The following is a 26,161-nucleotide window of genomic DNA, read 5'->3' on the forward strand; positions in this document are numbered from 1 at the left end:
GAGAGGGGAGGGGAGGGAGGGAGGGAGGAAGAGGGGGGAGGGGAGGGAGGGAGGGAGGAAGAGGGGGGAGGGGAGGGAGGGAGGGAGGGGGAGGGAGGGAAGGAGGGGAGGGAGGGGGGAGGGGGAGGGAGGGGAGGGAGGGAGGAAGAGGGGGGAGGGGAGGGAGGGAGGGGGAGGAAGGGGGAGGGGGGGGAAGGGGTAGAGACCTTAAAACTGCCCCAGGAGAGTCTGGGCCTGGGGCACCGCCCCTCTGCCCGCCCGACCAGTGCAGGTTCCCTCCGCCCAGGTGAGCCGCCACCTGTCCAAGCTCTTCGACAGCCTGTGTAAGCTCAAGTTCCGACTGGGTGCTGACGAGAAGCCCCTGAAGGTGGGCGTGGGGATGTACAGCAAGGAGGACGAGTATGTGGACTTTGACCATGAGAGTGACCTCTCGGGCCAGGTGAGTGACAGCTTCCAAGGCGGGACCTGGCGTGAGTGTGGCAGCAGGCCCCCTGCACCTCGGAGGAGGGACGCACTGCCCCTCTCCTGCACCCTCGGGAACATGCTCCTGGGGAGTGCCCAGCCCGGCCTTTCCCACGGCCCTGAGAAGAGCTTGAGGAGAGGGGCAGGGGGGAGGTTGTTCAAGGTCACGGGACTTGTGTGTGGCCAAGGGGACCATGCTGAGGGGGACCGCATCATGAGAATCGCGGGTTTCACGTGCCTGCCCAGAGCGCTGGCGGCACTGTTTGGTGGGCCTGAGCACCTGGGGTCCTCCTCCTCTCCCACCCACGCGCCGGCTGGCCCCTTCCCCAGGCCCCCTGCCCAACTGCCCATCAAAACCAGAGGGCGCTGTGACACGGGGCACATCAAGCCAGGGAGAGAGAACCCAGTGAGGCACCCGGGCCTCTGTGCAGGACACTGTCCTGAAGGACACAGGAGGTGCAGGGCGGGACAGGGCGGGCCAGAGATCCACCAATCAGAGCTGGTTCCCGGTCCCACAGGCACTTACTCCCCCCAGGACCTGACCTGTACTGACCACTCAACCAGAAAGCCTGCCATGATCCCCCTGGGGACCCTTCCCGCAGCAGCAGTTGGTTGAAGGGTTATTTTTGCCTTCTCTGTTCCGATTTCCTGGTGCCGAATCGGAATCCAGGGCCTCAGGCCTGCGGAGCACCCCCATTGAGCTGCACCTCAGCCATAGCATTTACCTTTCAAAACACAAATAAGACTTGCCAAAGGCCTTGTGGCCGGCATGTCCTGTGGCCCGGCCCTCCCGCCCCCGCGTCCCTGAACCAGCAGGCAGCAGCACCAGGGCAGAGCCCCTCGGCTGGCGGGGGACCTCAGCTCTGCTCAGCCCTGAGCAGGCTGAGCCTCGCTGTCTGCCCTGTTCTCTGACTTAGAAACAGTCCGCCTGCCCTCGATGCTAGTGCCACGAGCTTGCCAGGGTCAGAGTCGGCCGGGCTGCCAGCCAGAGGGTTGAGGTGGGCACTTTTGTGCTCCGTGGCCTCCTTGACATTTCCACCCCAGGACGAGGAGGAGGACAGAGGGCCCTTTCTTCTTGCTTTCCTTGTGTGTGTCACTGGGCTTCGCGAGTGTTAGTCAAGTGTATACCACAGAGCTCTGTCCCCAGCCCTTTTCACTTCGAGACAGGTTCTCACTCAGTGGCCGAGGCTGGCCTTGAACTTGGAGTCCTCCTTCCTCAGCCTCCTGAGCCGCTGGGTCTAGAGGCACAGGACACTGCACCAGCTGCTTGCTGGAGTTTTTTCTTTGCACCAAAGCAAATCCTTGGAACTGATGTGCTCAAGGCTCCTTGAGGTCAGGGTGGCTTCTGTCCCCAGGTGGAGGTCTGGCTCAATCGAGTGCTGGACAGAATGTGTGCCACCCTTCGACACGAAATTCCAGAGGCCGTGGTGACCTACGAGGAGAAGCCGAGGGAGCAGTGGATCTTCGATTACCCGGCCCAGGTCCGGGGCCCAGCAGGGTGGGCGCGTGCCGTGGCTCTGCCCAAGGGCTGGGTTCTAAGGTGCCGAGCCCCTGGCTGATGGCAGAGAGGCTCATGGGAGAGAGCCAGCGGGGGGGGGGGGGGGGGGGCGTGGGTCCTGATGAACCGCAGGCGCCAGCGCTCACCGCGGGGCCACTGCCCCCTCTGCTGCCAGATTGCGCTGACCTGCACCCAGATCTGGTGGACCACCGAGGTGGGCCTGGCCTTCTCGCGGCTGGAGGAGGGCTATGAAAACGCCATCAAAGACTACAACAAGAAGCAGGTGGGCCCCGCCCCAGGGCCACTGTCCCCCAAGGCCGCACACAGGGGTCAGAGTGGCCTGCTCCCAGGGTCCCACCTGGGAGTGCAGGACCCAGTAGCTCCTCTGGAGATCACCAGATATTTTTTATAAACATTTTTAGTTCTAGATGGACGCAATGATATCTTTATTTTGTTTACTTATATTTACGTGGTGCTGAGGATGGAACCCAGGGCCTCGCACTTGCAAAGTGAGCGCTTTGCCACTGAGCCCCAGCCCACAGATGGTTAGATACTTAGAAACTGCAGATGATTTTTAAAATAAAATACAGGGAATTCACCCACAGTCCCATGTCACAGCGATACCACTGTCCACGTTTTTCTCACGGTCTCCTCCTGTTCTGGGTTGCATACAGTGGTATTTATATGCAAAAAAAAAAAATAGACACACTAGCCGGGCTGGGTGGCCCTGCCTGCCGCTGGTGGGCGCCACGCGGGTCTCAGGGAAGGTGCCGGTCCCCCTGCAGATCAGCCAGCTGAACGCGCTCATCACGCTGCTCATCGGGAGCCTCAGCGCCGGCGACAGGATGAAGATCATGACCATCTGCACCATCGACGTGCACGCCCGGGATGTGGTGGCCAAGATGATCCTCGCCAAGGCAGGTTCAGCCGCGCCCTGGGCGGCCCAGCCCCTTCCTGGGGTGTCCTCGCCGCCCCAGCCCTCTCGGGGACTCCCCCAGGAGCTCACCAGCAGCACAAGAGCAGTTGGGAGCCGGCCGGGGCAGCGAGGGCAAGGGTGGCTGTGGGTCTGGAGGGAAATGGCCGGGAGGGTCCGACCGAGGGCTGTCCCTGCAGGTGGAGAGCTCCCAGGCCTTCACGTGGCAGTCACAGCTCCGCCACCGCTGGGATGAGGAGAAGAAACACTGCTTCGCCAACATCTGCGACGCCCAGATCCAGTATTCCTACGAGTACCTGGGCAACACGCCGCGGCTGGTCATCACCCCCCTCACAGACAGGTGAGTGCCCGCGGCCACCACCCTGCCCCACCCTGCTCCTCACTGCTCGGCTGGAGTCAGGCAGACCCGCCAGCTGCCAGGTGCTGTGGCTCTGCACCCTTGCTGTGTGGCTTTGGGGGAGTCACCTGGCCTCTCTGAGGGCCTGCAAGGTGGGTGCTGTGTTCCGTGAGTCCTGGTGAGTTTGTCGAGGATCGAGTGCCTTACAAAGTCACTGGGACCAGAAGCTGCTTGGCGTAAACCTGTTCGACTGTGGTGTCCGCAGGGCGCTCCCCAGATGTGCAGGAGGGCCCGGCACCTCTGCTCCACGAGGCCCTTCCTGTCCACTCCCTTTAACCCCCCGGGGGCTGAGCGGGTGCTGCTGTCACTCAGCTAGCTGAGACCACACACCAGGTGAGGCAGGACAGCAGGGTCACCCAAGGAGGGGACGGGGTCTTCGGCAGGTGCTACATCACGCTGACCCAGTCTCTGCATCTGATCATGGGCGGAGCCCCCGCGGGCCCTGCAGGCACTGGAAAGACAGAAACGACCAAGGACCTGGGCCGAGCGCTGGGCACCATGGTGTACGTCTTCAACTGCTCGGAGCAGATGGACTACAAGGTGGGCAGCCGTGGCCACGGGTGCCCAACTAGGGCCGAGGAAGGGCTCCTGGTCCCAGGCCGCCCCCCAGGCAGCTCTGAGGGTCCCAGCAGCTGTGAGGACCTGGGAGGAGGCTCCTAGGGGCCCCGGGGGCCCCGTGTGCTACAGTGTCCCCTGCGTGGCCTGTTGGAAGAGGCTCCCGGAGCTGACGACCCAATGTCCTGCCCCTGTCCCCAGAGGCAGCCTTAACAGAGGTCAGAGGCTGCCAGAGGAGCAGCCCATTCTTGGTGGGCAGCGCAGGAGGCTGGGTGGAAGCAGGGGCCAGCTGGGCAGGGCCATAGGTCATGGACACTGCAGGGCCTCATCAGGGCTCAAAGGGCCAAACAGGAGCGGAGGAGCTCAGTTTTTGCCCAGCCACAGCAGCCTCTTGCAAGAGGAGGTGGGCAGTGGTCAGAGCCCTACCGCTGGGAGTCCCTATCCAGAGGCTGAGGAGGGTCCACTGGCCCTGCTGACCATCAAGGCGGTCACCAGCCTCCCGGGTTCTAGAGAAGTGAAATTGAAAGTCAAGTGCCCCAGGAGGGGAATCCCATGGTTCAGTGTCCCCAAGAGTCACCCTGATGATCCAGCTGGGCCAGAGTGACCCAGGGTCCAGAGAAGTCCTGGGAGTGCTGGGGCCCTGCTCCGCCTCAGAGGGACCCCTCCTTTGCGTGCAGTGAAGGAAGGTCCGGACGAGGGGCACCGCAGAGCGGAATCGCAGAACCAGTCAGCCGTGCTTCTGGGGAGGGACGCCCTCTCTGGGGGCCGGGGTGCAGGATGTCCCTGCGGCTCCCAGCCCTCTGCCCCTGAGCCTGTTGTGGGGAGTGGCCTTCCAGAGGCCCCAGGCTGAGCCTGGCCCCGTGTGGTGGTGGCGGGGCCTGCAGCCCTGCCCTCTGCCTCTTGCCGCCCTCTAGTCCTGTGGGAACATCTACAAGGGCCTGGCCCAGACCGGAGCCTGGGGCTGCTTCGATGAGTTCAACCGGATCTCGGTGGAAGTCCTGTCCGTGATCGCGGTGCAGGTAGGCCCTGGCCCAGCTCTGCTCGGGTGGGCAGCTGGCCGCTCTGGCAGCTGGGGGCGTCTCAGCCACCAGAGGGACCCTCCTGCCGATGTGCAGCACTCCAGGCGGGGTGGCAAGATGCCCAAGGCCACCCTGGGCCCCCGACCCACAGCCCGCCGAGACGTGCGGAGATGGACACAGCAAACAGACCTGGCCTAGAGGACCAAGGACATGCAGGGGTCTTCACTCAGGGGCCGGGGGGGGGGGTACAGGAAGAGGAAGCTACCAGGAATCTAGCTTTACAGCTCTTAAAGGGCAGCAGTGGAGACCACAATGGTCCCCATCCCGCCTGCCACATGGGCAGGTTACAGCCAGAGGAAAGGAAGGGAGGTGGAGGCGCTGGATTGGTCACAGCTGGCGCCCGTCTTGTTTGAACAGTTTGGACAGTTAGACTGAGGGTGACTGGCTGAGACTCTGCTTCCTGTCACAGGAGTAGGTCACCGAGGTCACGCATCATGTTAAGGTTCACTGCTCTCGGTACCTATGCAGGGAGACACTTTGGAGCCAAACTTAAAGTGCACATGGAGGCAGCCGTGGGCCAACAGCTCAATCTAACGGGAGAGGGACAAAGGGTTCCGTGCAGGCACGAAGAGCTGGGCTTGGAAGGGTGCATAGGAGTTTCTTAGTTAGACAAGTGTGCTGAGAGCCTGTCAGGGAAGGAAGAGGAGGAGGAGGAGGGAGGGAGGGAGGGAACGTGTGTTTGGGAACGCCCCGGGAAAGCACAGGACGGAAGTGCAGAGCCTGAGCAGAGAGCAGGGTCCTCAGATCAGGGTGACGCCAGAGACCAGAACTTCTGGCCGGTGAAATGAAGCCGGGCCCAGGACCAGGAGCACAGGCGAGCTTCGAGGGGGTTCACTCCAGGGGGCAGCCCAGGATGGGAGACCAGGCTGCCCCCTCAATGGGGAGGGCCAGCCTTTCCCGGGTGGCTGGGTGGCTGGGTGGCTGGGGTCTGGGTGATGGTCCTGGGCCTCAGGGGTCTCCGGAGGGCGTGACTGCAGGTTTAGGGCAGTGACTGGGGACCTCTAGGTCTCTCCAGGCACCTGGACGAGGACATTGCGCTCTTCCCTTGGTGTCCTTGGCGCTGAGGGACGAGGCGGGTTGGGAGAACCCAGCGATGGCCGCATCACCAGTCTGTAAAGTGGCCGTCCTTAAGTGGGGCGCGTGCCTGCGCAGAGCCAAGCGGGAAGGCAGAGGAGCCGCAGGTGGGCGGGCAGGCCTGGGTGAGGAGCCTGGTCAGCAGGGCTGGCACCTCGAAGGCCCCGGCACAATGGGGCTCAGGCTCCTGCCGTGTTTGTGCCTCTTTAGTGACTAACGGTCTTGAGTGAAGGCCGCGGAGTGCGTCTGCCTTGGTCCCTGAGGTGGCCTCAGCTTCCTGGGCCGGCTCCCAAGTGTGGAGGAAGGTTCCGGACCACAGACATTATAAACAGAAGCCCCAGTGGTCCTGAGGCTGTGGATGCAAGAGCCACTGCGCCCTCCCTCGGAGGCCACCTGAGGCCAGCCCCAGCCCCAGGATCGACGCTGAGATTCCAAAAGGAGGGGGAAGCAAGGAGGGCCAGGGCGCTGAGACCCCTCCCCACACCCCAGCACAAGAGGGCTGGGCCGCTCGGGGCTCGTACTCAGGGCAGTGAACCCCAGCTCTCTGCACAGGGGCCATTTAAAGTCTTTGCACCCCCGTCTCCTAATCTGTAGGAGCTGATGACGTGGGTTTGCCCGTGGGATTGGAGTGAACGCAGGCAGAGGCCCCCTCCTCCCCGCTCCTGTGTCCAGCCTTGAGGCTGGAGGCCATCCGGCAGAGAACATGGGCAGCAGAGACCTGACCCTTGGCACGGTTGGCCACCTCCTTGGGGACCCTCCCCTGGCCCCCGGGGCATTGAGCAGTGTTCCTGCCCCTCACCCAAGTTGGCAGACAAACCCCAGAATATTTAGGCAGAGTCTGATTGAGGTACTGAGTGTATGGAGGCACAAACAGAAGCAGGAACAAGAATAGAACGGCAGGAGGGGCTTGGTGCTGGGCCAGGTGTTCCCAGACCTGAGACCACTGTGCGGACCACAGGGAGGAAGCCCCAGTGCCTCTGGCTGGCAAAGGCTCTCTCTGCTCTGGGGTGAGCCAGGCTTCAGCCATGGGCGTTGGGTGCCCTCCAGTGGAGACTCGGAGGTTTGCAGCCACCTTCTCCAGTTTCTGCAAAAATCCAAACGCAGACCAGATCCCTGGAGTTCTGGATTTAACCTGGTCAACGGCAGCAGACGGCCTCAGAGGCTCTGTGACACAGAGGAGGTGGCCACTAAAGGACCTCCAAAGGGAACAGATTCAAAAAGGGCTGGGGCTGGAACAGAACTTGGCAAGGGCCGGGAGCAAGCTGCCGACCGCAGCAACCTGGACGCCCCGGGGAGCTTTGCTGAGCCACAGGAGCTGCCTCAGGTCACAGGCTGCATGACACTTCTCCAAGTGACGGGCAAATTAGGGCACTGCCATGCTGACGTGTCTGTGCACGAACCATTTAGGTAAAATGTGTCCAGGATGCAATTCGGGCCAAGAAAAAGACGTTTAACTTCCTGGGAGAGATGATAAGATTGATCCCCTCGGTCGGCATCTTCATCACCATGAACCCCGGGTACGCGGGACGCACAGAGCTGCCCGAGAACCTGAAGGCCCTGTTCAGGTGTGTGACCCTGGGGAAAGCGGAGGAGGCAGTGGAGGAGGAGCAGGGCTGAGCTGGGGACGAGGCGGTGGGGACTGCAGGTCCGGGCCTGGCAGGCAGGCAGCGGGAAAGGCCTCCTCCAAAGCTGTGGGTCCTGCCGAGGCGGGAGGTCCCAGGGGAGATACCTGCCCATCCACGGGAGGAAGCCGGAGAGTGGGTGGCGAGGGCAGAGGGCGTGGCAGGGAGGAGAGGTGGGTAGGGTGGGGCTGGATCTGCTCCTCACCAGAAGGTGGCCAGCGCAGTGGGCCGCCTGGAAGGGGAGGTGGGCTCTGCCAGGGGAAGGGGCAGGTGGGGGCAGGAGCCGGGTGGGAGGAGAAGCCCAAAGCCCACGCCATCCCCCCAGGCCCTGCGCCATGGTGGTCCCCGACTTTGAGCTCATCTGTGAGATCATGCTGGTGGCCGAGGGCTTCCTGGAGGCCCGGCTGCTGGCCAGGAAGTTCATCACACTCTACACCCTGTGCAAAGAGCTGCTCTCCAAGCAGGTGTGTGCCCCGGGAGGGTTCCACGTGTCCCGGGGCCACCTTGGCCCCTACCCCCGCCCTGCCCCCCACACTGGCCCCAGAGCCACCCTGAGCCTGGCGGCACCCGCTGGCCAGGTGGGGAGGCGCCCCCTCAGCCTCCTGCCCCCACAGGATCACTACGACTGGGGCTTGCGAGCCATCAAGTCCGTGCTGGTGGTGGCCGGCTCCCTGAAGAGGGGGGACCCTGCCCGGGCAGAAGACCAGGTGCTCATGAGGGCGCTGCGGGACTTCAACATCCCCAAGATTGTGACCGACGACCTTCCCGTGTTCATGGGGCTGATCGGGGACCTCTTCCCAGCTCTGGACGTGCCTCGGAAGCGAGACCTGAACTTTGAGAAGGTAGGTGGGCCCTCCTCTCCTGGAGAGCCGCCTGGACAGGCCCTTCTCCCGCTGTACGCTGGCCGGCAGGTCCCTGGCAAAGACAGCCCCGGTGGGGGGGTGGCCCGAGTGTCTCCCCTGCCTCCCTGGGTGGCCCCCGGCCCCTCTTGCCCTGCGGGCCCCACCTTTTTCAGTGCCCAGGTCCCAGGGGGAGCCGGGTGGGGTTCAGGCAGTGTGCTGGGTTTTGGGCAGTGGGGTGGGGTTCCGGCCGAGAGGTGGGGTTCCGGCCGTGGGGGCCCTCGGCAGCCTCAAGGGCAGAGCTGGCGAACACATCCGCGGTGGGGGGTCGGGCACTCCTCTGGTGTCCTGTGGGCCGCTGAGCCCGCTCTCCGCCCCAGATCATCAAGCAGAGTGTGGTGGAGCTCCGGCTGCAGGCCGAGGACAGCTTCGTGCTGAAGGTGGTGCAGCTGGAGGAGCTGCTGCAAGTCCGGCACTCGGTGTTCGTCATCGGGAACGCGGGCAGCGGCAAGTCCCAGGTCTGCCCCTGTGGCCTGCAGGGACACAGCTAGCACACCGGGGAGGGCTGGGCCCAAGGGTCAGGGACCCCGCCTCGTGCATCGTGGTGTCCTGGCCCCAAAGGCAAGGGGCCTGCGCCAGGAAGGAGGGGGGCACAGTCACGGCCCTGGTCCCTGAGGACCTGCCCCTCCCGGCTGACTCCAGTCACCTGCCCCCCGGCAGCCCCACCCCACCCCCTGTTCCTTGCCCAGGCAAGGGGGAGGGTGACATTACCAGTGTCGGTGACCCTGGAAGTCCTACCCAGGCCGGTGGTCAGCGGGGTGTCCACAGGATGAACTGTGTGCGGCCGTCCAACTCATTTCTCGGGCTGGGATGTGATAAAGCACTGGCCTAAGCACGCACAGGCCCTGGGTTCAATCCCCAGCGTCGCAAACGTAAGAATGAATTTAAAAGTCATTTCCAAAGACTGATGACATGGGGGGACCTCAGGGAAAGTTGCTTTTTAAAAGGCAGAAACTGTTTAGAAACGGTTTCCTGAGCGGGGCCTGCACCTATGGGACGCACAGGGGATGCCCTCAGAGGGCCTGGGGGGTGGGTGGTCTCCTCCCTGGAGGCTGCGTGTTCCGCTGTGCTTCCCCGTGAGCTTGCACTACTCGTAGAAGGAAGAGGAAATGAAGCGGGTTCCAAGGGTCCGAGAGCTCTCGCGGTCTGCACCCGTGAACAGGCCACCTCCACGCCAGCCGTTGTCTGGGCGGCCGACTCACCCGCACCCCACTCCAGAGCAAGCCAGGAGCAGCGAGGGGCTCCCCACTGGTCCCAGGAAGGCTGCCCTGCACCGGCTGCGTGTGTCCCCGATGAGGGCGCAGTGGGTGTCGAGGCACGCCTGAGTGACGTCTGCCCTTGCCAGGTCCTCAAGTCCCTCAACAAAACCTACCAGAACATGAAGAGGAAGCCGGTGGCTGTGGACCTGGACCCCAAGGCCGTCACCTGTGACGAGCTCTTTGGTATCATCAACCCAGCCACCAGGGAGTGGAAAGACGGTGACTAACGGGAGCTGTGGCCTCGGGAGCGGGCGGTGGGAAGCTCGGCCTGGGGGCCCTGGTCCTCCGGGCTGGTCACCAGGCTCAGTGCCGTTCACCGAGGCTCTGCCTGGAGAGGGCCCTCGGCAGGCTCGTGCCCAGTGGGATGATTCTCACCCTCGGAGCAGGGAAAGAGCCTGGGAGGACAGTGGACCACCACCAGGCGGGGAGGGGGCTGCAGGAAGAGAACCCGAGGCCGGGCGAGGGCCCGCGGCCCGACAGGCAGGCTGTTTGGTGGCCAGGCCTCTGTCCCTGGGCCCTGGGAAAGCAGGTCCTCCCCACACCTCAGCCTCGGCCGGCTTCCCAGGCCCGGAGCCACTCTGCCTGGCGCCCTCCCCACCTCCGCCTCTCGCCCACTCTGCCCCTCGGGTGCTGCCCACACCTCTACAGCGACAGGGCTGTGACCATCTGCGGCTCTGTACCCGGTCCCCACAGCCCTCCCAATCCCGGCAGGTGGGGGGAGCGCAGCGGGACCTGGGGTGGGGAGGGCAGACAGGGGGCCACCTGGGGCAGGGGACGGGCAGTGAGCCGGCCACCTCCTCGCAGGCCTCTTCTCCACCGTCATGCGGGACCTGGCCAACATCACTCATGATGGCCCCAAGTGGATCGTCCTGGATGGGGACATCGACCCCATGTGGATCGAGTCTCTCAACACGGTCATGGATGACAACAAGGTGAACTGTCCCCAGGCCACCTTAGGAGGGGCCATGAGGGCAGCCAGCCATGCACACTGAGCACTGGCCAAGGCTGGGACCCAGAATGGGCCCAAACGTCACGAGGGCCAGAGGCCACCTGGTCACTGCACAGACATTGGACGCAGTTCCACACGCCCCTCGGGAGGACAGGGACAGTCCTCCAGCTCGTCCCTGGCAGCACATGGAAAGGACAGCCGAAGCCTGGGAGGAGAAGTAGTTTTCAGAGTTATCTGAAGCAGTTTAAGGTGCCCCTCCGCCGGGCACAGGGCACACACCTGTGACCCCAGCAGCTCAGGAGGCTGAGGCAGGAGGATCATGGTTCAAGGCCAGCCTCAGGAGCTTAGCAAGGCCCTAAGCAACTAAGCCAGACCCTGTCTCTAAACACAAAAAGGGCTGGGGGTGCAGCGAAGTGGAAAGGTGTTTGCCAGCTGGCACGAGACCCTGGGTTCCGTGTCAGCACCACACACACACACACACACACACACACACACACACACACTCAGGAAGGAAATGATTCTCACCCGGTGGAGGGAATGCAAGAACTTCCAGGATCGCAAGGGCCACGGTTCTGGACATTTCTACTCCTGTGTCCAGAGCTGCCCAGGGGGTCCTCATGCCAGGAGGGGAGAGGGGTGTGGAGGCCAGGCAGGGCTAGAGGGTGGGCGTGCGCACTTCCCCGCGGCTCCTTGCCTGCTGGACCCAGCAGGGATGTCACGCAGCTGCGCTGACCCCAGGCGGGCTCCCGTCTCCTGCAGGTCCTCACCCTGGCCAGCAACGAGCGGATCCCCTTGAACCGCACCATGAGGCTGGTGTTTGAGATCAGCCACCTGAGGACAGCCACCCCGGCCACCGTCTCCAGAGCCGGCATCCTCTACATCAACCCCGCGGACCTGGGCTGGAACCCGTGAGTGGGGTTGGCTGGCCCCCCCACCCCCCCGTGCAGAGCAAGGGGAGGCGGCCAGAGTAGCCCACCTGCCCCCACCCGTCCGTCCATGGGACAGTGGTCATGTCACTGTCCCTACCCCGTCCGTCCATGGGACAGTGGTCATGTCACTGTCCCCACCCCGTCCGTCCATGGGACAGTGGTCATGTCACTGTCCCCACCCCGTACCCCATCCGTCCATGGGACAGTGGTCATGTCACTGTCCCTACCCCATCCGTCCATGGGACAGTGGTCATGTCACTGCCCCCCCATCCATGGGACAGTGGTCATGTCACTGTCCCTACCCTGTCCATCCATAGGACAGTGGTCAAATCACTGCCTCCCATCAGTCCATCTATGGGACATGTCCCAACCCATCTGTCCATGGGACAGTAGTCATGTCATTGCTCCTTGCCTTCATCCATCCATGGGACTATGGGTCATGTCACTGTCCCCACCCCATCTGTCTATGGGACAGTGGCCATGTCACTGCCCCTTGCCTTCATCCATCCATGGGACAGCAGGCCATGTCACTGCCCTCCATCCGTCCATGGGACAGCAGGCCATGTCACTGCCCTCCATCCGTCCATGGGACAGTGGGCCATGTCACTTTCCCCCATCCATCCATCCATAGGACAGTGCCATGTCACTGCCTCCTATCCACCCATGGGACAGCAGGCCATGTCACTGCCTCCCATCTGTCCATGGGACAGCAGGCCATGTCACTGCCCTCCATCCGTCCATCCATGGGGCAGCAGGCCATGTCACTGCCCCCCATCTGCCCGTCCACGGGACAGTGGGCCATTTGATTCCTTCCTTTTTGAATCGTCTCATTATAACTGTAAGACGTGCTCTTCATTCCATGGTCACAGCAGTGAAAGGGCAAGACGTGGACGTGTTTACGAAGTGACCAAGTGGGCAGTGGAGCCATCTGTCTGCACAGACCTGGAGCCCCGAGCTCTGGGGGGGAGAGGCTCAGCCTCCAAGGAGTCCTCCAAGGATGAAGTCAGAGCTGCACCAGGCAGGAGAGCCCTGGAGGTGGACAGAAGCTGGGTCAGCACCCTGAGCATCCCCTGAGCATAGGGGAGTGGGGCCATAGAGGGTGAGCAGGCAGAGACGGCCATTGTGACCTGGAAAAGAGAGTGGCCATGCCGATAGATGATGGGTGGCCAGGAGGGGAAAGGAAGACACAGATTTAAGAAATGCTTGAAATCGTGAAAAACGGAGGACTCAATGTTGGACATGTGGCCAGTGATGGGCACAGCAGTGGAATTTCAGGGACCCAGAAGTGACAGCTCGGAGCAATGACCCAGGGTGTGTTCCGGAACCAGAGGCTCAGGTGCGGCGCCTTGGCTGGAAGTGGCCCTTCAGTCCTCCATCCACACCCCTCACACACCCCATGTTGGACCCTCGCCTGCGCCACGCCGGGGAACTGGACTCCCTGGGAGAGACGAGGACTGGGCAAGGGACGCTCCCTCTCTGGGGAACACGGCCTGTGCTGGGGAGGCACAGGAGTCCAGGCATGGTCCTGAGAAAGGACACACACCGGGGAGGAAGACTAAGGGAGGAGGTCAACAGGAGCGTGTCCAGGGACGTGGGACTGAGGACAGGAAGGTTGTCCAGGATTCGATGGCCAGGAACGGCCCCATAACTCCAGGGACACCTTGCAGCAGGAAGGGGCTGGGGGGGTGGGGGGGCGCTGGAGGGAGGCTCTCTGGAGAGGAGGCCTGGGGCTGAGTTGGGAGGAGCGTTGTCACAGTGAGAGCCGAGCCGGGCACAGGAGCAGGCACAGGAGCACCCAGACACACATCCCGGGGGGAGACAGAGGGAGATGGAGCCCGGGCGCCTCCCCCACCCACTGCAGGGAGGCAGCTGGGTGAGGCCAGGGCTCCAGGAGATGGGGAGCAGAGTGGCCCTATCAGGGCAGGACTCAAGTGAGAGGCACCGTGGTGCCAGCCTGTCCAGCTGCCCTTGCCCAGGATCAGGAGCATACTGAGACTGCTGTCACTGGGCCACAAACTGGCTGCTGCCACCCCAGGTGCACACCCTCCCAGTGCTGCCGGCCCCAGAGCAAGGTGCAGGCAGACCTGGCTCCTCCCGGGCTCTGGGGAGCTCTGCCCAGCCGCTCTTCCCGCCCCCAGGGCCACCGCAGCCCTGGGCATCCTTGGCTTTAGACGCTGTCACTCCACCCCTGCCTGGGCCTCCACGCCCTCTCCAGTGTCTGTGCCCACCCTCCTCCTCACCAGGACACAGGTGCTGGGTCTGGGGCCCACCCCAATCCTGGATGACCACACGAGCTCACGGCTTGAGGTTTGGTGGATGTGTCCTTGGAGGGACTGCCATTCTGTCCCTGTGGCACATTTGAGTTCTCAGGGTGGACAGGGCATCAGGACCATGATGAGGCAGGAGCTGCTGAGACAGGAGGTGGCAGGGGGACAACAGGACGGCGGGGGCAGGGAAGACAGTGGAGTCAGCATGGGCAGAAGTGGACCCGAGGGCGCAGGGCAGCAGCCGGTCTTGCTGGAGGAGAGCCCCGAGGAGGGCGAGGAGCAGGCACGGGGCCAGACGATGGTGGCGGCAGCCCTCCCAGACTGCTGCGGGGGAGGCAGGACTCCAGGCCAGGAGCTGCCTGGCCACAGGGCCCGGCATGCCCCAGCAGCTCCCGGGGCAAGACAGGAAGCGCCTGGACCCAGCTGAGAGGGGGAGCCGTGCCCCAAGAACCCAAGCAAGTGTGCGCACCAGCAGCACTAACGGCACTCGGTGTGACGGGCACCCTCAGCCAGGAAGCAGAAGCCCCCCTGTGCAGCTGCAGTGTCCCCCACGAGGACACCTGGACGAGGAATGCAGGGGGACACCGTGGGCTTGGGGACACAGCCCTGTGCATGTCTGCCTCGCTGCCCTGGGTACCCAGGTGCAGCGGGCGAAGGTTCCAGCTCTCTGTTCCGGGTCTGGCGGAGGTGCAGGGAGACAGGGAGCAGCTAGGACGGGAGCGCACCACGGACAGGCACGCGGTGCGGGCTGCGGAGGGCAGCGCTGCCCTCTGTAATGTGAGCTTCCTGCTTATGCCCTGGGCACCATCCTGGAAATGACGCACCGGCTGAGCTCACGGACCTCAGGGAGCCCGAAGCTATTTACGCTCTTAGCAGACACTTATTTGGCACTTAGCACGGAGCAGGCTCCCTTCTGTGTTAAAAGACCAGCCCACGCATCCTCGCGTCCTCGCGTCCTCGCAGAGGGGGTGGTGTGAGCTTTGCCCGCTCACAGATGAGAAGCTGGATCCAGGCCCTGGAGAAGCTTGCCTCGGGCTGCAGCTGGCCCCAGTCCCACCGGTTCAAGCGCAGGCAGGCAGACTGCAGCACCCAAACCCCTCGCCACTGAGGCAGGGAGGGGCTGTGTACCAGGACACCCGCTGGTTCCCCAGGGGACTCTGAACTAACTGCAGCCAAACGCAGAGCCACATGCCCAGGTCTCCAAGCGCACGCTTCAGGCATGGCTGGATCTGGAAGTTCAAACACCACCATGAGCTGTCCCTGCTGTCCCCCACGCACACACGCGCCCCGCCTCTCTCCCTTGCCATCCCCACCCCTCCGTCCCCTGCAGGGATGTCATGGCATCTTACTCTCATCTCTGTCCAGCCCTCGGTACCATCTTCGCGTGTTCCCGGTTGTTAAGGGCTGACTGAGCACCCCCAGCCAGCAGTCGAGGGGAGCACTGACCCCTGGCCTAGCGTCCCCTCAGGCCCCCTCAGGGTGTGCAGCAGCCTCGGTGGTACCCCCATTAGACCCACTGCCACACACGGTCACGGCCCTGACTGTGGCCACCCCAGCAGAACCCCACGGAGGGTGTGGTGCGTTTCCCACAGGGAGGCCGCCCGGTGGGCCCCGGGCAGTAGCTGCTGACACCCAGGCCGCCCGTCTCCGCAGGGTGGTGAGCAGCTGGATCGAGAGGCGCCGGGTGCAGTCGGAGAAGGCCAACCTGACCATCCTCTTCGACAAGTACCTGCCCACGTGCCTGGACAAGCTGCGCTTTGGCTTCAAGAGGATCACGCCGGTGCCCGAGATCACCATCATCCAGACGATCCTCTACCTGCTGGAGTGCCTGCTCACCGAGAAGAACGCGCCGCCCGACTCCCCCAAGGAGCTCTACGAGCTGTACTTCGTCTTCGCCTGCTTCTGGGCCTTCGGGGGGGCCATGTTCCAGGACCAGGTGATGGGCGTGCCGGGACCCCGCTGCCCCGGCAAGGGCCAGCCCCCCTCTTAGCTGGGCCTTTCTTTTTTTTTTTTTTTTTGCGCTTTTGGTTTTTAACAGCTTATAGATTACCGACTCGAGTTCAGCAGGTGGTGGATCAATGAGTTTAAAACCATCAAGTTACCCTCTCAGGGAACAATTTTTGACTACTACATTGATCCTGATACTAAAAAGTTCCTGCCGTGGACAGACAAAGTGCCTGCCTTTGAGCTGGATCCCGACATCCCGCTGCAGGTAACCCCACGCAGAGGCCGAGAGCAGGGCGCCCGGACCCTCCCCACACATGCCCAGGCAGCCCGTCCAAACGCAACCAGTTTTCCCCAGCAGCCCCGTGATACCGGGAGTTCAGAGGTCTGAGAGCCGCGTGCCCTACTGTGATCCCAGCCACTCAGGAGGCTGAGGCAGGAGGATCACAAGTTCCAAGCCAACCTCAGCCACTTGGCGAGGCCCTAAGCAACTTAGCAAGACCCTGTCTCAAAAAGAAAAAGAGAGCTGAGAACGTGGCTCAGTGGTCAAGTGCCCTGGGCTCAATCCCTAGTACCAAAGAGAAGAAAGAAGACTGTTGAGCTCTGCAGGCTAGTGAGAGGTAGAACTGGCTGGGTTTGTTGCCTGAGGCAGGCTCCCAACCAATCCCCTGTGCTCTGCTCCCCTCCTCTCCGCCCCAGGCCTCTCTGGTCCACACCACGGAAACCATCCGCATCCGCTACTTCTTGGACCTGCTCATGGAGAAGTCCTGGCCCGTGATGCTGGTGGGGAACGCGGGCACGGGGAAGTCGGTGCTGATGGGCGACAAGCTGGAGAGGCTGAGCACAGACGAGTACCTGGTGCAGTCGGTGCCCTTCAACTTCTACACCACCTCCGCCATGCTGCAGGGTGAGGTGCCCGCTGGACGCACTCTGCATGCTGCCCCCCGTGTCCTGTCCCACCTCCCTGCAAGCATGGGGTCAAGGGGAAGGCTACCGGTCCCCCTGGGAGCACCCGGGCCAGTCCCAGGGGGTGGCTCCAGCTTCCTGCCACTCCAGCCTCCCAGGGTTCTGTCTGCTCTGGGACTGGGGGAGCTGAGGCTGCACGCAGACCCCTGCCCGCCTCCCTCAGGTCCCTGAGGGCCACTCCCCGGGCAGCTGCACTCAGCGATCATGACCCTAGCCAGCTCCCACCCCGTTTCCTCTGGGAAGTGGGTAGGGCCCAGGCCTGGGGCAGTGGTCGACCCTCTGCCCCCCCAGGTGTGCTCGAGAAGCCACTGGAGAAGAAATCGGGGAGGAACTATGGGCCACCAGGCACCAAGAAGCTGATCTACTTCATCGACGACATGAACATGCCTGAGGTGGACAAGTATGGGACAGTGGCCCCGCACACCCTCATCCGGCAGCACATGGACCACGGGCATTGGTAAGGGGGCTGTGGGGCGGGGCCAAGGGGTACAGGGGGCGGGGCCAAGTGATGGGGGGGCGGAGCTACAGGCCTCCTGTGGGGGACTCTGTGAGCCTGGGCACAGGCAGAGGGCCCCCCCCAGCCAAGGGGCATGGAAGGCGAGGGGTACGGTGCAGTGACAAAGCCACAGAGGGGTCCCCAGGACCTTGGGGCAGACTGGACAGAGCGCGACATGCTTAGGTTTGCGATTTGGAAAGATCCGGACATGCAGTTCATCTTGTCTCTCAAGATGGGCAAGGGGCCCAGGCCATGCCCAGGTGCCAAAGGAGCCCAGGAGCCCGCGGAGGGCTTGGGCTGCCTCTCCCGTCCCTGCACTCCCGAGGGTCAGGGCCAATTCCAGGGTTGCCTTCCCCGCAGAGCAGCAGTGGCTCTCAGAGCACCCGCTGGAGGACCCGCAGGATGCCCCCGACCGTGGGTGCTGCAGGCTGGCCTGTGTGGCCAAGGGGAGTAAGAGGGATGGCGCCTGGGGAGCCAACACAGCCACCCGAGGTGGCCGCCCCACGTGGACCCTGAGCACAACATCTCCGACGAACAGAAGGTGGTGTCGGTGGGGAATCTGAGGGCACCAAGACAGGAGTGGAGAGTCGGAGGAACGTTGGGGCCAGCAGGCTTTCGGGGGGTCACCATGAGGCTGATGAGGGCTCAGCCCTCCCGGCTCCAGGCCCCTTCAAAGCCCTTGAAGGGGCTCCACAAGGTCAAGCACTCCAGGAAACTCTGCTGAGATTATGGCGTTCTGCAGGAGGCCCCAGGGGGCTGCGCATGGGCCACGCCTGGGTCCACGCCTGGGTCCACGCCTGCGCCCACGCCTGGGTCCACGCCTGGGTCCACGCCTGGGTCCACGCCTGGGTCCACGCCTGCGCCCACGCCTGGGTCCACGCCTGGGTCCACGCCTGCGCCCGCGCCTGGGTCCACGCCTGGGTCCACGCCTGGGTCCACGCCTGGGTCCACGCCTGCGTCCACGCCTGGGTCCACACCTGGGTCCACGCCTGGGTCCACGCCTGGGTCCACGCCTGCGTCCACGCCTGGGTCCACGCCTGGGTCCACGCCTGGGTCCACGCCTGCGTCCACGCCTGCGTCCACGCCTCCCTGGAGTGTAACCTGAAGAACCCTGGGGGGCGGGAGTCAGGCTTGGTTGACAAGATTCCTCTGGAGTTTCAGGTCCAGGTGGCTCCATGGTGACAGGGTGGGTGTCAGGAGGCAGCAGGAAAAGACACTCAGGGACAACAGGGAGTGCAGACCCTCTGGCGGGAGGTCAGGTATAAGGTCCACGGAAGAACACACCTCTGGGACCCTGGGAAGGCGGGCAGGGAAGGCCCAGGCAGCGCCCAGTGGTGGAATGTGAATGCCGTGATTGACATCCAAACCGAGGAAGCTCCTTCAACAAGGAAGGGCATGAAGAAATGGGACGGCCAACAGGACAGGAGGGTCCACATCGGATCCACAGGGGTTTCCTGTAGATCAGCACGAGGCAGCACCGCCACCCCAGAAAGGAATGAATGATGGAGGGGAGGGAAAAGTTAGAGGGATCGGGGAAGACCGCCCTGGCTGGCCCCGGAACACACCCGTCAGAGCTGGGGCGTAAGGAGAGCGCTGGGCAGCACTGCTGTCAGGAACCAAAATGTCCACGGGCAGGAGGCACTTATCACTCACGGCTCTGTCCCAGGGGCCTGCCCCCGTGTCCTGTCATGCACGCGCTCTCGCAGTCCCCACAGGGACCCACTGCGCAGATAAGAATGTCAAGGCCCTTGCCGGGCACCATGGTGCACTCCTGAAGCCCAGCAATTCAGGAGGCTGAGGCAGGAGGACTGCAAGTTCAAGGCCAGCCTCTGCAACTCAGGGAGACCCTAAGCAACTTAGAGAGACCCTGTCTCAAAATTAAAAAGTCTGGGGCTGTGAGCACCTCTGGCTTCAATCCCCAGTACCCAAAAATAGAATACCGAGGCCCTCAGAGGTTAGCCAACTTAGCCAGCACCCTGCCGCACCTAAGTAAGGAGCAAGGATGTGACCCCAGGCCTGTATTACGGGACACTCTTCGGCCGCCTGTTTGAGATTTTTTTCTTGAAGGCCAGTTGTGGAGGTGCACACCTGTCATCCCAGCCACTCGGGAGGCTGAGGCAGGAGGATTGCAAGTTCAAGGCCTGCCTGGGCACCCTACTGAGAACCAGCCTCCAAATAAGAAATCAAAAGGGTTGGGGGGTGTGTCTCGGTGGTAGCACACCCCTGAGTTTAATCCCCAGTGTAAAAAAATATTATTTTTTTCCCTTAAAAGCAAGAGGTAAATTGGCTCTTTGTCATCCAGTTGGTATTACTGAGATTCTTCAACCCATTCACGGCGGTCCTGGGGGCCGGGTGGTCATGCTGGTCTCCCTGGCCCAGGTACGACAGGCAGAAGCTGACCCTGAAGGATGTCCATAACTGTCAGTACGTGGCTTGCATGAACCCCACCGCCGGATCCTTCACCATTGATCCAAGACTGCAGGTGAGCAGGAACCAAACTCATCTTGGCCGCGGCCTGGGGTCTGAGGCTTGCTTGAGAATAAAAGCATTGGTTCGGGGTGTTCTCGGGGGCTCTCTAGCCTTTCAGAATGTCAGGAGACTGAGGGAGGCTGGAGGAGAAGTGACCGGCCAGCCCTCCTTAGGACCCCCTAGCAAGTAAACATGCAGACACCCAGTGAAGTCCGAATTCCAGCCAGGCCACAGATGCCCTTTCTAGTATAAATATGTCCCAAATAGTGCATGAGACATACTTAGACTAAAAAAGACCTTTGTATTTGTGGCATATCTAAAGCTTGGATTTAGTAGGACACCCAGCATCCTGTCTGCAATCCTGCTCAGACAGCTCTCACCCCTAAATACTGGAGGCATGTGGAGACCTGAGCTACAGACCCGGGCCCCCTCTGAGCCACATCTCTGCCCCCACAAATGCTTCTCGACAGCAGGAAGTGAGTGGGGCTGTTTCATATCCGATCAATCGTTAATGTGACCTCACCTGCAAGGCACAAGGAGGAAAACTGTCCATCCTGACCATGTCCCAAAGTTAGATGATGTTAAGACAGTGAGGACGGGGTCTCCTCTCCCAAGAAGGTGGCCCTGGCCACCAGCTGGTCCCCTAGAGCTGCCTGACGGAAGACCCTGGTTCTCCCGGGACAGCGCCACTTCTGCGTGTTCGCCGTGAGCTTCCCTGGCCAGGACGCCCTCATGACCATCTACAGCACGATCCTGATGCAGCACCTGTCCTACCGCTCGGCCTCCATGGTGGTCCAGAGGATGAGCGGCCAGCTGGTGGCTGCAGCCCTGGGTAAGCTGCCAGCTCCTGCCCTCACTGCTGGGTGGGGCTGGCGGTTCCTCACACTTCCCCCGGTGAATGTTTGCAGCAGGAGATACGTGACTAAAGTGCTTCAGGGGACGCGGAGCACAGAAGTCCGGGACGGGGCCACGAGCCAGCACAGCAGCAGCAGGCTGCCCTGCTCCTCAGGGAGCTTTGCCACCATTTCATGGTCCACTTGCTGGAGAAACGTTAAGCTCTGTGCTCCCCGAGGCCACGAGGCGCACGTCACAAGCCATGTCTTTTCCCCTAACAGCCTTGCATCAGAAAGTGACCTCGACGTTTCTTCCCACGGCCATCAAGTTCCATTATGTCTTCAACCTCAGGGACCTCTCCAACATCTTCCAGGTACTGGTCACGTCCTGGACCCCTGTGCTCTCTTCCTCTGCCTCTCCCAGGAGAGAAGGCAAAGGGAGTGCAGGTTGATGACGGTGATGGTGACGGTGACGGTGATGGTGGGACAGTGGCTGGGTTGACGATGGTGATGATAGTGATGGTGGTGATGGTGCTGATGCTGATGATGGTGGTGATGGGGACAATGATGGTGGTGATGCTGATGATGGTGGTGATGGGGACAATGATGGTGGTGATGGTGACAGTGATGGTGACAGTGAGCGTGGTGGTGATAATGATCGTGATGGTGATGATGGTGACAATGGTGATGGTGGTGGTGATGGTGACAATGAGGACAGTGGTGATGGTGGTGGTGATGGTGACAGTGAGGATGGTGGTGATGGTGACAGTGAGGATGGTAGTGATTGTGGTGGTGATGGTGACAGTGATGGTGACAGTGAGCGTGGTGGTGATAATGATCGTGATGGTGACGATGGTGACAATGGTGATGGTGGTGGTGATGGTGACAGTGAGGATGGTGGTGATGGTGGTGGTGATGATGACAATGGTGATGGTGGTGGTGATGGTGACAGTGAGGATGGTGGTGATGGTGGTGGTGATGGTGACAATGGTGATGGTGGTGGTGATGGTGACAGTGAGGACGGTGGTGATGGTGGTGGTGATGGTGACAATGATGGTGACGGTGAGGATAGTGGTGATGGTGACAATGGTAGTGATGAGGATGACGATGGTGGTGATGGTGGTGATCGTGTTCCTTCTCATTTATTGGCTGCTTGGTCTGAGTCAGGCATTAGGTCTGGTCACTTACGCTCCATTTTCTCTCCAAGCAACACGCAAAGCTGGGACTCTTGTTCCTGGTCTACAGAGGGGCCTCTGAGGCTCAAGGAGGCTAAGTCCTGCCTGTCTCCTTGCGCTGTGCCAGCTCGCTGCGACCACACCTCCACCTCCTTGCCCTCCTATGACATTCCCAGCACACAGCGTGACAGGTCACTCCCTTGTTATTTAGTTCACCTGCCTCTGTGTCTTCTCTAGATCATTACAAACACAGGGTCTGTCTGCCATCACTGTAGCTCCAGGGCCCAGAGGGTGCCTGGTGAGTAGCCCTCGCTGAGCTTGCCGGAGCTACTTGGCCAACACGTGGCTGATGCAGGACTGGAGCCAAACACTGTCCTTTGATAATCTGGCTCCTTGTCAATCATGCACCCACTGGAGAATGAGCCCCTGACCCGACAGTGAGGAGACTCCCTCATCTTCAGGGCCAGACCCACGCTGGCCGGGATGTACATGGCCTCAGGGGCAGGTTGCTTCCCTGGGCCGGGGAGAAGCTGTGCTGTAGCTCAGCACGTCCTCCGGGAAGCAGCCACGCTGACAGTCCACCTGTGTCCAGCACGAGGTTTCCCTTCCCAAGGCAGCAGAAGAGGCTGACCGCCCTGCTGTGGGGCAGGGACTCTTGTTCTCCACAGCAGAGATCCTGAAGGTCCCCCTGGACCTTGTCCGCCTTTGGCTGCATGAGGCTGAGCGCGTGTATGGGGACAAAATGGTGGACGAGAAAGACCAGGAAACGCTGCACAGGGTCACGGTGGCCTCCACCAAGAAGTTCTTTGATGTAAGTCAAGCCACCAGCTCCCTCTGCTGAGCCCAGGGAGGCTCCAAGGGGGACAGGGAGTGCCTGTGGCCAGTGGGGACTGCAGTCCTCTGGGAAGGACCCCTGGGGTGGGGATGGCCACGGGTGGTCCCACAGGATGACTCCGTCATGTGACAGTGGACCCAAGTGAGAAGGAGCTGACCACTTGGGGTGGAAGGGCGCCCTCCATCCCCCCTGGCCTCGTTCCGCGTGCCCTGTACCGTGTCCATGTGGACCCCCGGTTTTCATGGGTGCACCCTAGTTGTGCACACTGACGGAAGTGCTGTTACACACTCGCACACACAACCCAGCGGTATCATCTGGCCAAGGTCACTCCCTGGGGCAGCTTCTTAGGACCGTCCATTCCTTCCACGAATGGGGGATTGGACCGTGGTTTGCAGGGCCAGGGCAGCCATGGTTTGGGTCCCTGGCATCCTGAAGCCTCTAGGCCACCTTAGCCACGTCCTCAGGACACCAGTTCATACCTGTGCCGCGGAGGCAGAAACGCAAGTATCGGGTCTCTGGTTTCCAGGAACTCGGTGAGGAGCACATGTTTGCCAAACCCAATATCTTCTGCCACTTTGTCCATGGGATTGGTGACCCCAAGTACTTCAACGTGACCGACGTGGCTCAGCTGAACAAGCTGCTGGTGGACGTCCTGGACAGCTACAACGAAGTCAACGCCGTCATGAACTTGGTGAGTGGTGCCAGGGCTGTTGGCACAAGCCAGGGACGCAGGGCAGAGACTGGCTTTCCTGTCTCCACGCAGCAGCGCCCCCATGCACAGGTGCCATGAGCCCGAGGCTGCCTGAGACCGCAGAGAGCGCCAGTCCCTGGGTGCGCCCCGGTTTCCCCCCGCGTGCCGATGACAAGGCCTCGTGTGTGAGCCAGAGCTAGGAGCGGTGGCACCCCTGGAATCCCAGCTGCCGGAGCTGAGGCAGGAGGAGGGCAGGTCAAGGACACTCTGTCCCAAAATAGAGATAAAGAGGGCTGGGGTGTAGCTCAGTGGTGAAGCACCTGGGTTCCATCCCCAGCACCAGAAAACAATAAATTAGGCACAATGAGAGATGAATAATAATAACTAACAACAAAATAGAATCACTGTGACTATATACTGTAATGAAAGTTATTTAAAACATTAATTGATTATGTCTGGAACTTTCCACGTGATATTTTTGGAAACTGAAACCGTGGCAAAGTGAACCCACAGCTGAGGGGGGCTGCGTGACTCCCAGTGGGCACCCCAGCGTGGCACCTGCCGCCCAGGGGCTGGTGAGGGTCTGCGTATCTGGCGGACCCTCCGTGAGCCTGGTCCCCTCCACAGGTGCTGTTTGAAGACGCCGTGGCGCACGTCTGCAAGATCAACCGCATCCTGGAGTCGCCCCGCGGCAACGCGCTGCTGGTGGGGGTGGGTGGCAGCGGGAAGCAGAGCCTCTCGCGCTTGGCAGCCTACATCAGCGCCCTGGACGTGTTCCAGATCACCCTCAAGAAGGGCTATGGCATCCCGGACCTCAAGGTGAGGGTTCTTGGCAGCCAGCTGCCCTCGGAGTGTCACCCGTCCTCCTTGGAAGTAAATGCCGCAGTCTGGCTGGGCACAAATAACCGAGCCGCCACACAGCCTTGTAGGTTCAAACAGCAACTCTTTATTCCCCAACTCTCGCCGGCACTCCACACACACTTCCCGGGAACACACTCCCTCCACCGGGCTCCATACACCAATTCTCCCAGAACCCCACGAGAACTCAACTCAACGGGAACTCCAAAGCAGCGGGGCCCAGGCAGCAGGATCCGCCCTATTCCCCCCCCCCAGGATCCGCCCTAATCCCAGAGCAGGGTCACCTTTCAACCGTTCCCTCCAGCAAAATGCCAGGCGTCATTCCGACTGAACTGTGGCTCTGAACAAGTAGTAAAGGCAAGGAGGTGTGAGCTGGGCCCTCCACGGGGTAACCCAGGGGTGTCCCCCCCGGTGGGAACAGGCCTGCTCCCCCTGGGAGCCCCAGCAAACCCGGTCAGTCCAGAGCGGATGGTTGATGTGCTCAAGAAGAGACCCGGGACTGCTCTGAGCTAGACTCCATCTCCCTGCCCTGTGCCAGGGGGCAGGCGCTGGCCAGGTGGCCTACATGGAGCTGGTCGGAGCCCAGCCAGAGGGCCCACGTGGGGTGCAGGGTCTGGAGGCGAGGCGCAGGCTGCACTGGGACAGCCGCGTCTGGGTGACCCCAGCTCCCACCTCCTGGCCCTCTACCTTCGGGGGGCCTTCAGCTTTCCATGTAAAGGAGATGCCTGTTATTCGAGGCCTTTTAAGATTTTTAGCTTGTCAAGAGATGTGGAATTCGAGGCTGGCTTTTGACCCCAGGCGGGCCCCAGTCAGCTGCCCCACGAGAAGAGCTCTGAACAGAGCGGGAGTCGCTCCTCAGGAGAGGACGGGTCACTCAGGTGCCTGTGATGGACACGTTCAACACCACAGACGCCCGTGGGTCTTATAAAAAAAAAATTGAAGGCTGGGGCAGCGGCCAAGCTGTGATCCCAGCAGCTCAAGAGCTGAGCGAGGCCGTGTCCCCCCCCAAAATAAAAAGGTCTGGGGACGTAGCTCAGCAGTGGAGCTCCCTGGGCCCATCCCCACTAGCAAGTCGGCGAAGCCCTGAAGATTCACACCGGTGCTGGGGTTCTCCGGCAGGCATTTCTCAGTGGGCACACGCAGGCCAGCGGGCAAGATTTTCTCAAAGACGGCGGGTTGTTCGTCCCTGCCACCTGCTTTCTGTTGGGCTTTCTCTTCACTGAGACTTCTGGACTCGAGCTGCTGCTCTGCTGTACACCTGCTGGGCTGGGGCCCGTCAGGCCGCAGGTGGCCCACTCAGGGCCGACCACGGGTCGCAGGGCTGGTCCCAGTCCCAGCCTGGGTGTGCCTGCTGGGGGCCTCCCCCAGGGTTTCCCCGTGAGGTGTCGCTGGGCTCCTGCCTTTTGCGTGTGTGGAAACCTATAGGTGACAAATGATTCACCCTTTGGTGGCTTTAGTCACCCCCACTGTCACCTCACCACCGTCCACCAGCAGGACTCTCTGACGTGTAATCAGACCCTCTCCCTGCTACACCGCACCCCATGTCCCCCTCGGCCACGCCTCCTCTGCTTCCATCTCTGTGCCAGGGACCTGCGGATTCTGTCCTGGGTGGCTTGCGCCAGCAGCTCCCTTGGCATGACCTCCTAAGGATTCACCTGTCCTTCCTTGCCAAGGACCATGCAGTGTGTGTGCCCTGCCCATGGATGGGCACCTGGCTGTCCCAGCAGCAGGCTGTGTTCCTGTCATGGATTTAGGGGTCCCTCCAGAGCCCTGCACCTTCCCAGGACGCTCTGGGTGGCTCTGGAGGTGTCCAGCTCTGGGTGGCTCTGGAGGATGTCCAGCTCTGGGTGGCTCTGGAGGTGTCCAGCTCTGGGTGGCTCTGGAGGTGTCCAGCTCTGGGTGGCTCTGGAGGTGTCCAGCTCTGGGTGGCTCTGGAGGTGTCCAGCTCTGGGTGGCTCTGGAGGTGCTTC

General features: G+C 62.0%; 1 protein-coding gene across 1 annotated transcript in view; it reads left to right on the top strand.

Annotated features, from left to right (window-relative positions):
• The window catches only part of Dnah17 (dynein axonemal heavy chain 17), a 91,966-nt gene that overhangs the window by 36,900 nt on the left and 28,905 nt on the right, over nucleotides 1-26,161 (top strand). The window contains exons 30-53 of the mRNA XM_078041542.1: nucleotides 287-439; nucleotides 1,818-1,943; nucleotides 2,136-2,243; nucleotides 2,746-2,877; nucleotides 3,074-3,234; nucleotides 3,675-3,831; nucleotides 4,761-4,865; nucleotides 7,407-7,564; nucleotides 7,947-8,085; nucleotides 8,236-8,463; nucleotides 8,841-8,978; nucleotides 9,866-9,998; nucleotides 10,584-10,711; nucleotides 11,488-11,636; nucleotides 15,578-15,860; nucleotides 15,963-16,136; nucleotides 16,568-16,775; nucleotides 17,126-17,291; nucleotides 19,710-19,812; nucleotides 20,484-20,631; nucleotides 20,915-21,006; nucleotides 22,457-22,618; nucleotides 23,169-23,333; nucleotides 23,961-24,152. Of these exons, the coding sequence (XP_077897668.1) occupies nucleotides 287-439; nucleotides 1,818-1,943; nucleotides 2,136-2,243; nucleotides 2,746-2,877; nucleotides 3,074-3,234; nucleotides 3,675-3,831; nucleotides 4,761-4,865; nucleotides 7,407-7,564; nucleotides 7,947-8,085; nucleotides 8,236-8,463; nucleotides 8,841-8,978; nucleotides 9,866-9,998; nucleotides 10,584-10,711; nucleotides 11,488-11,636; nucleotides 15,578-15,860; nucleotides 15,963-16,136; nucleotides 16,568-16,775; nucleotides 17,126-17,291; nucleotides 19,710-19,812; nucleotides 20,484-20,631; nucleotides 20,915-21,006; nucleotides 22,457-22,618; nucleotides 23,169-23,333; nucleotides 23,961-24,152 (3,708 nt within the window). The remainder of the gene's footprint in view (nucleotides 1-286; nucleotides 440-1,817; nucleotides 1,944-2,135; nucleotides 2,244-2,745; nucleotides 2,878-3,073; nucleotides 3,235-3,674; nucleotides 3,832-4,760; nucleotides 4,866-7,406; nucleotides 7,565-7,946; nucleotides 8,086-8,235; nucleotides 8,464-8,840; nucleotides 8,979-9,865; nucleotides 9,999-10,583; nucleotides 10,712-11,487; nucleotides 11,637-15,577; nucleotides 15,861-15,962; nucleotides 16,137-16,567; nucleotides 16,776-17,125; nucleotides 17,292-19,709; nucleotides 19,813-20,483; nucleotides 20,632-20,914; nucleotides 21,007-22,456; nucleotides 22,619-23,168; nucleotides 23,334-23,960; nucleotides 24,153-26,161) is intronic.

The sequence above is a fragment of the Ictidomys tridecemlineatus genome, chromosome 3 (genome assembly GCF_052094955.1).
Source record: "Ictidomys tridecemlineatus isolate mIctTri1 chromosome 3, mIctTri1.hap1, whole genome shotgun sequence".
NCBI classification, from domain to species: Eukaryota; Metazoa; Chordata; class Mammalia; order Rodentia; family Sciuridae; genus Ictidomys; species Ictidomys tridecemlineatus.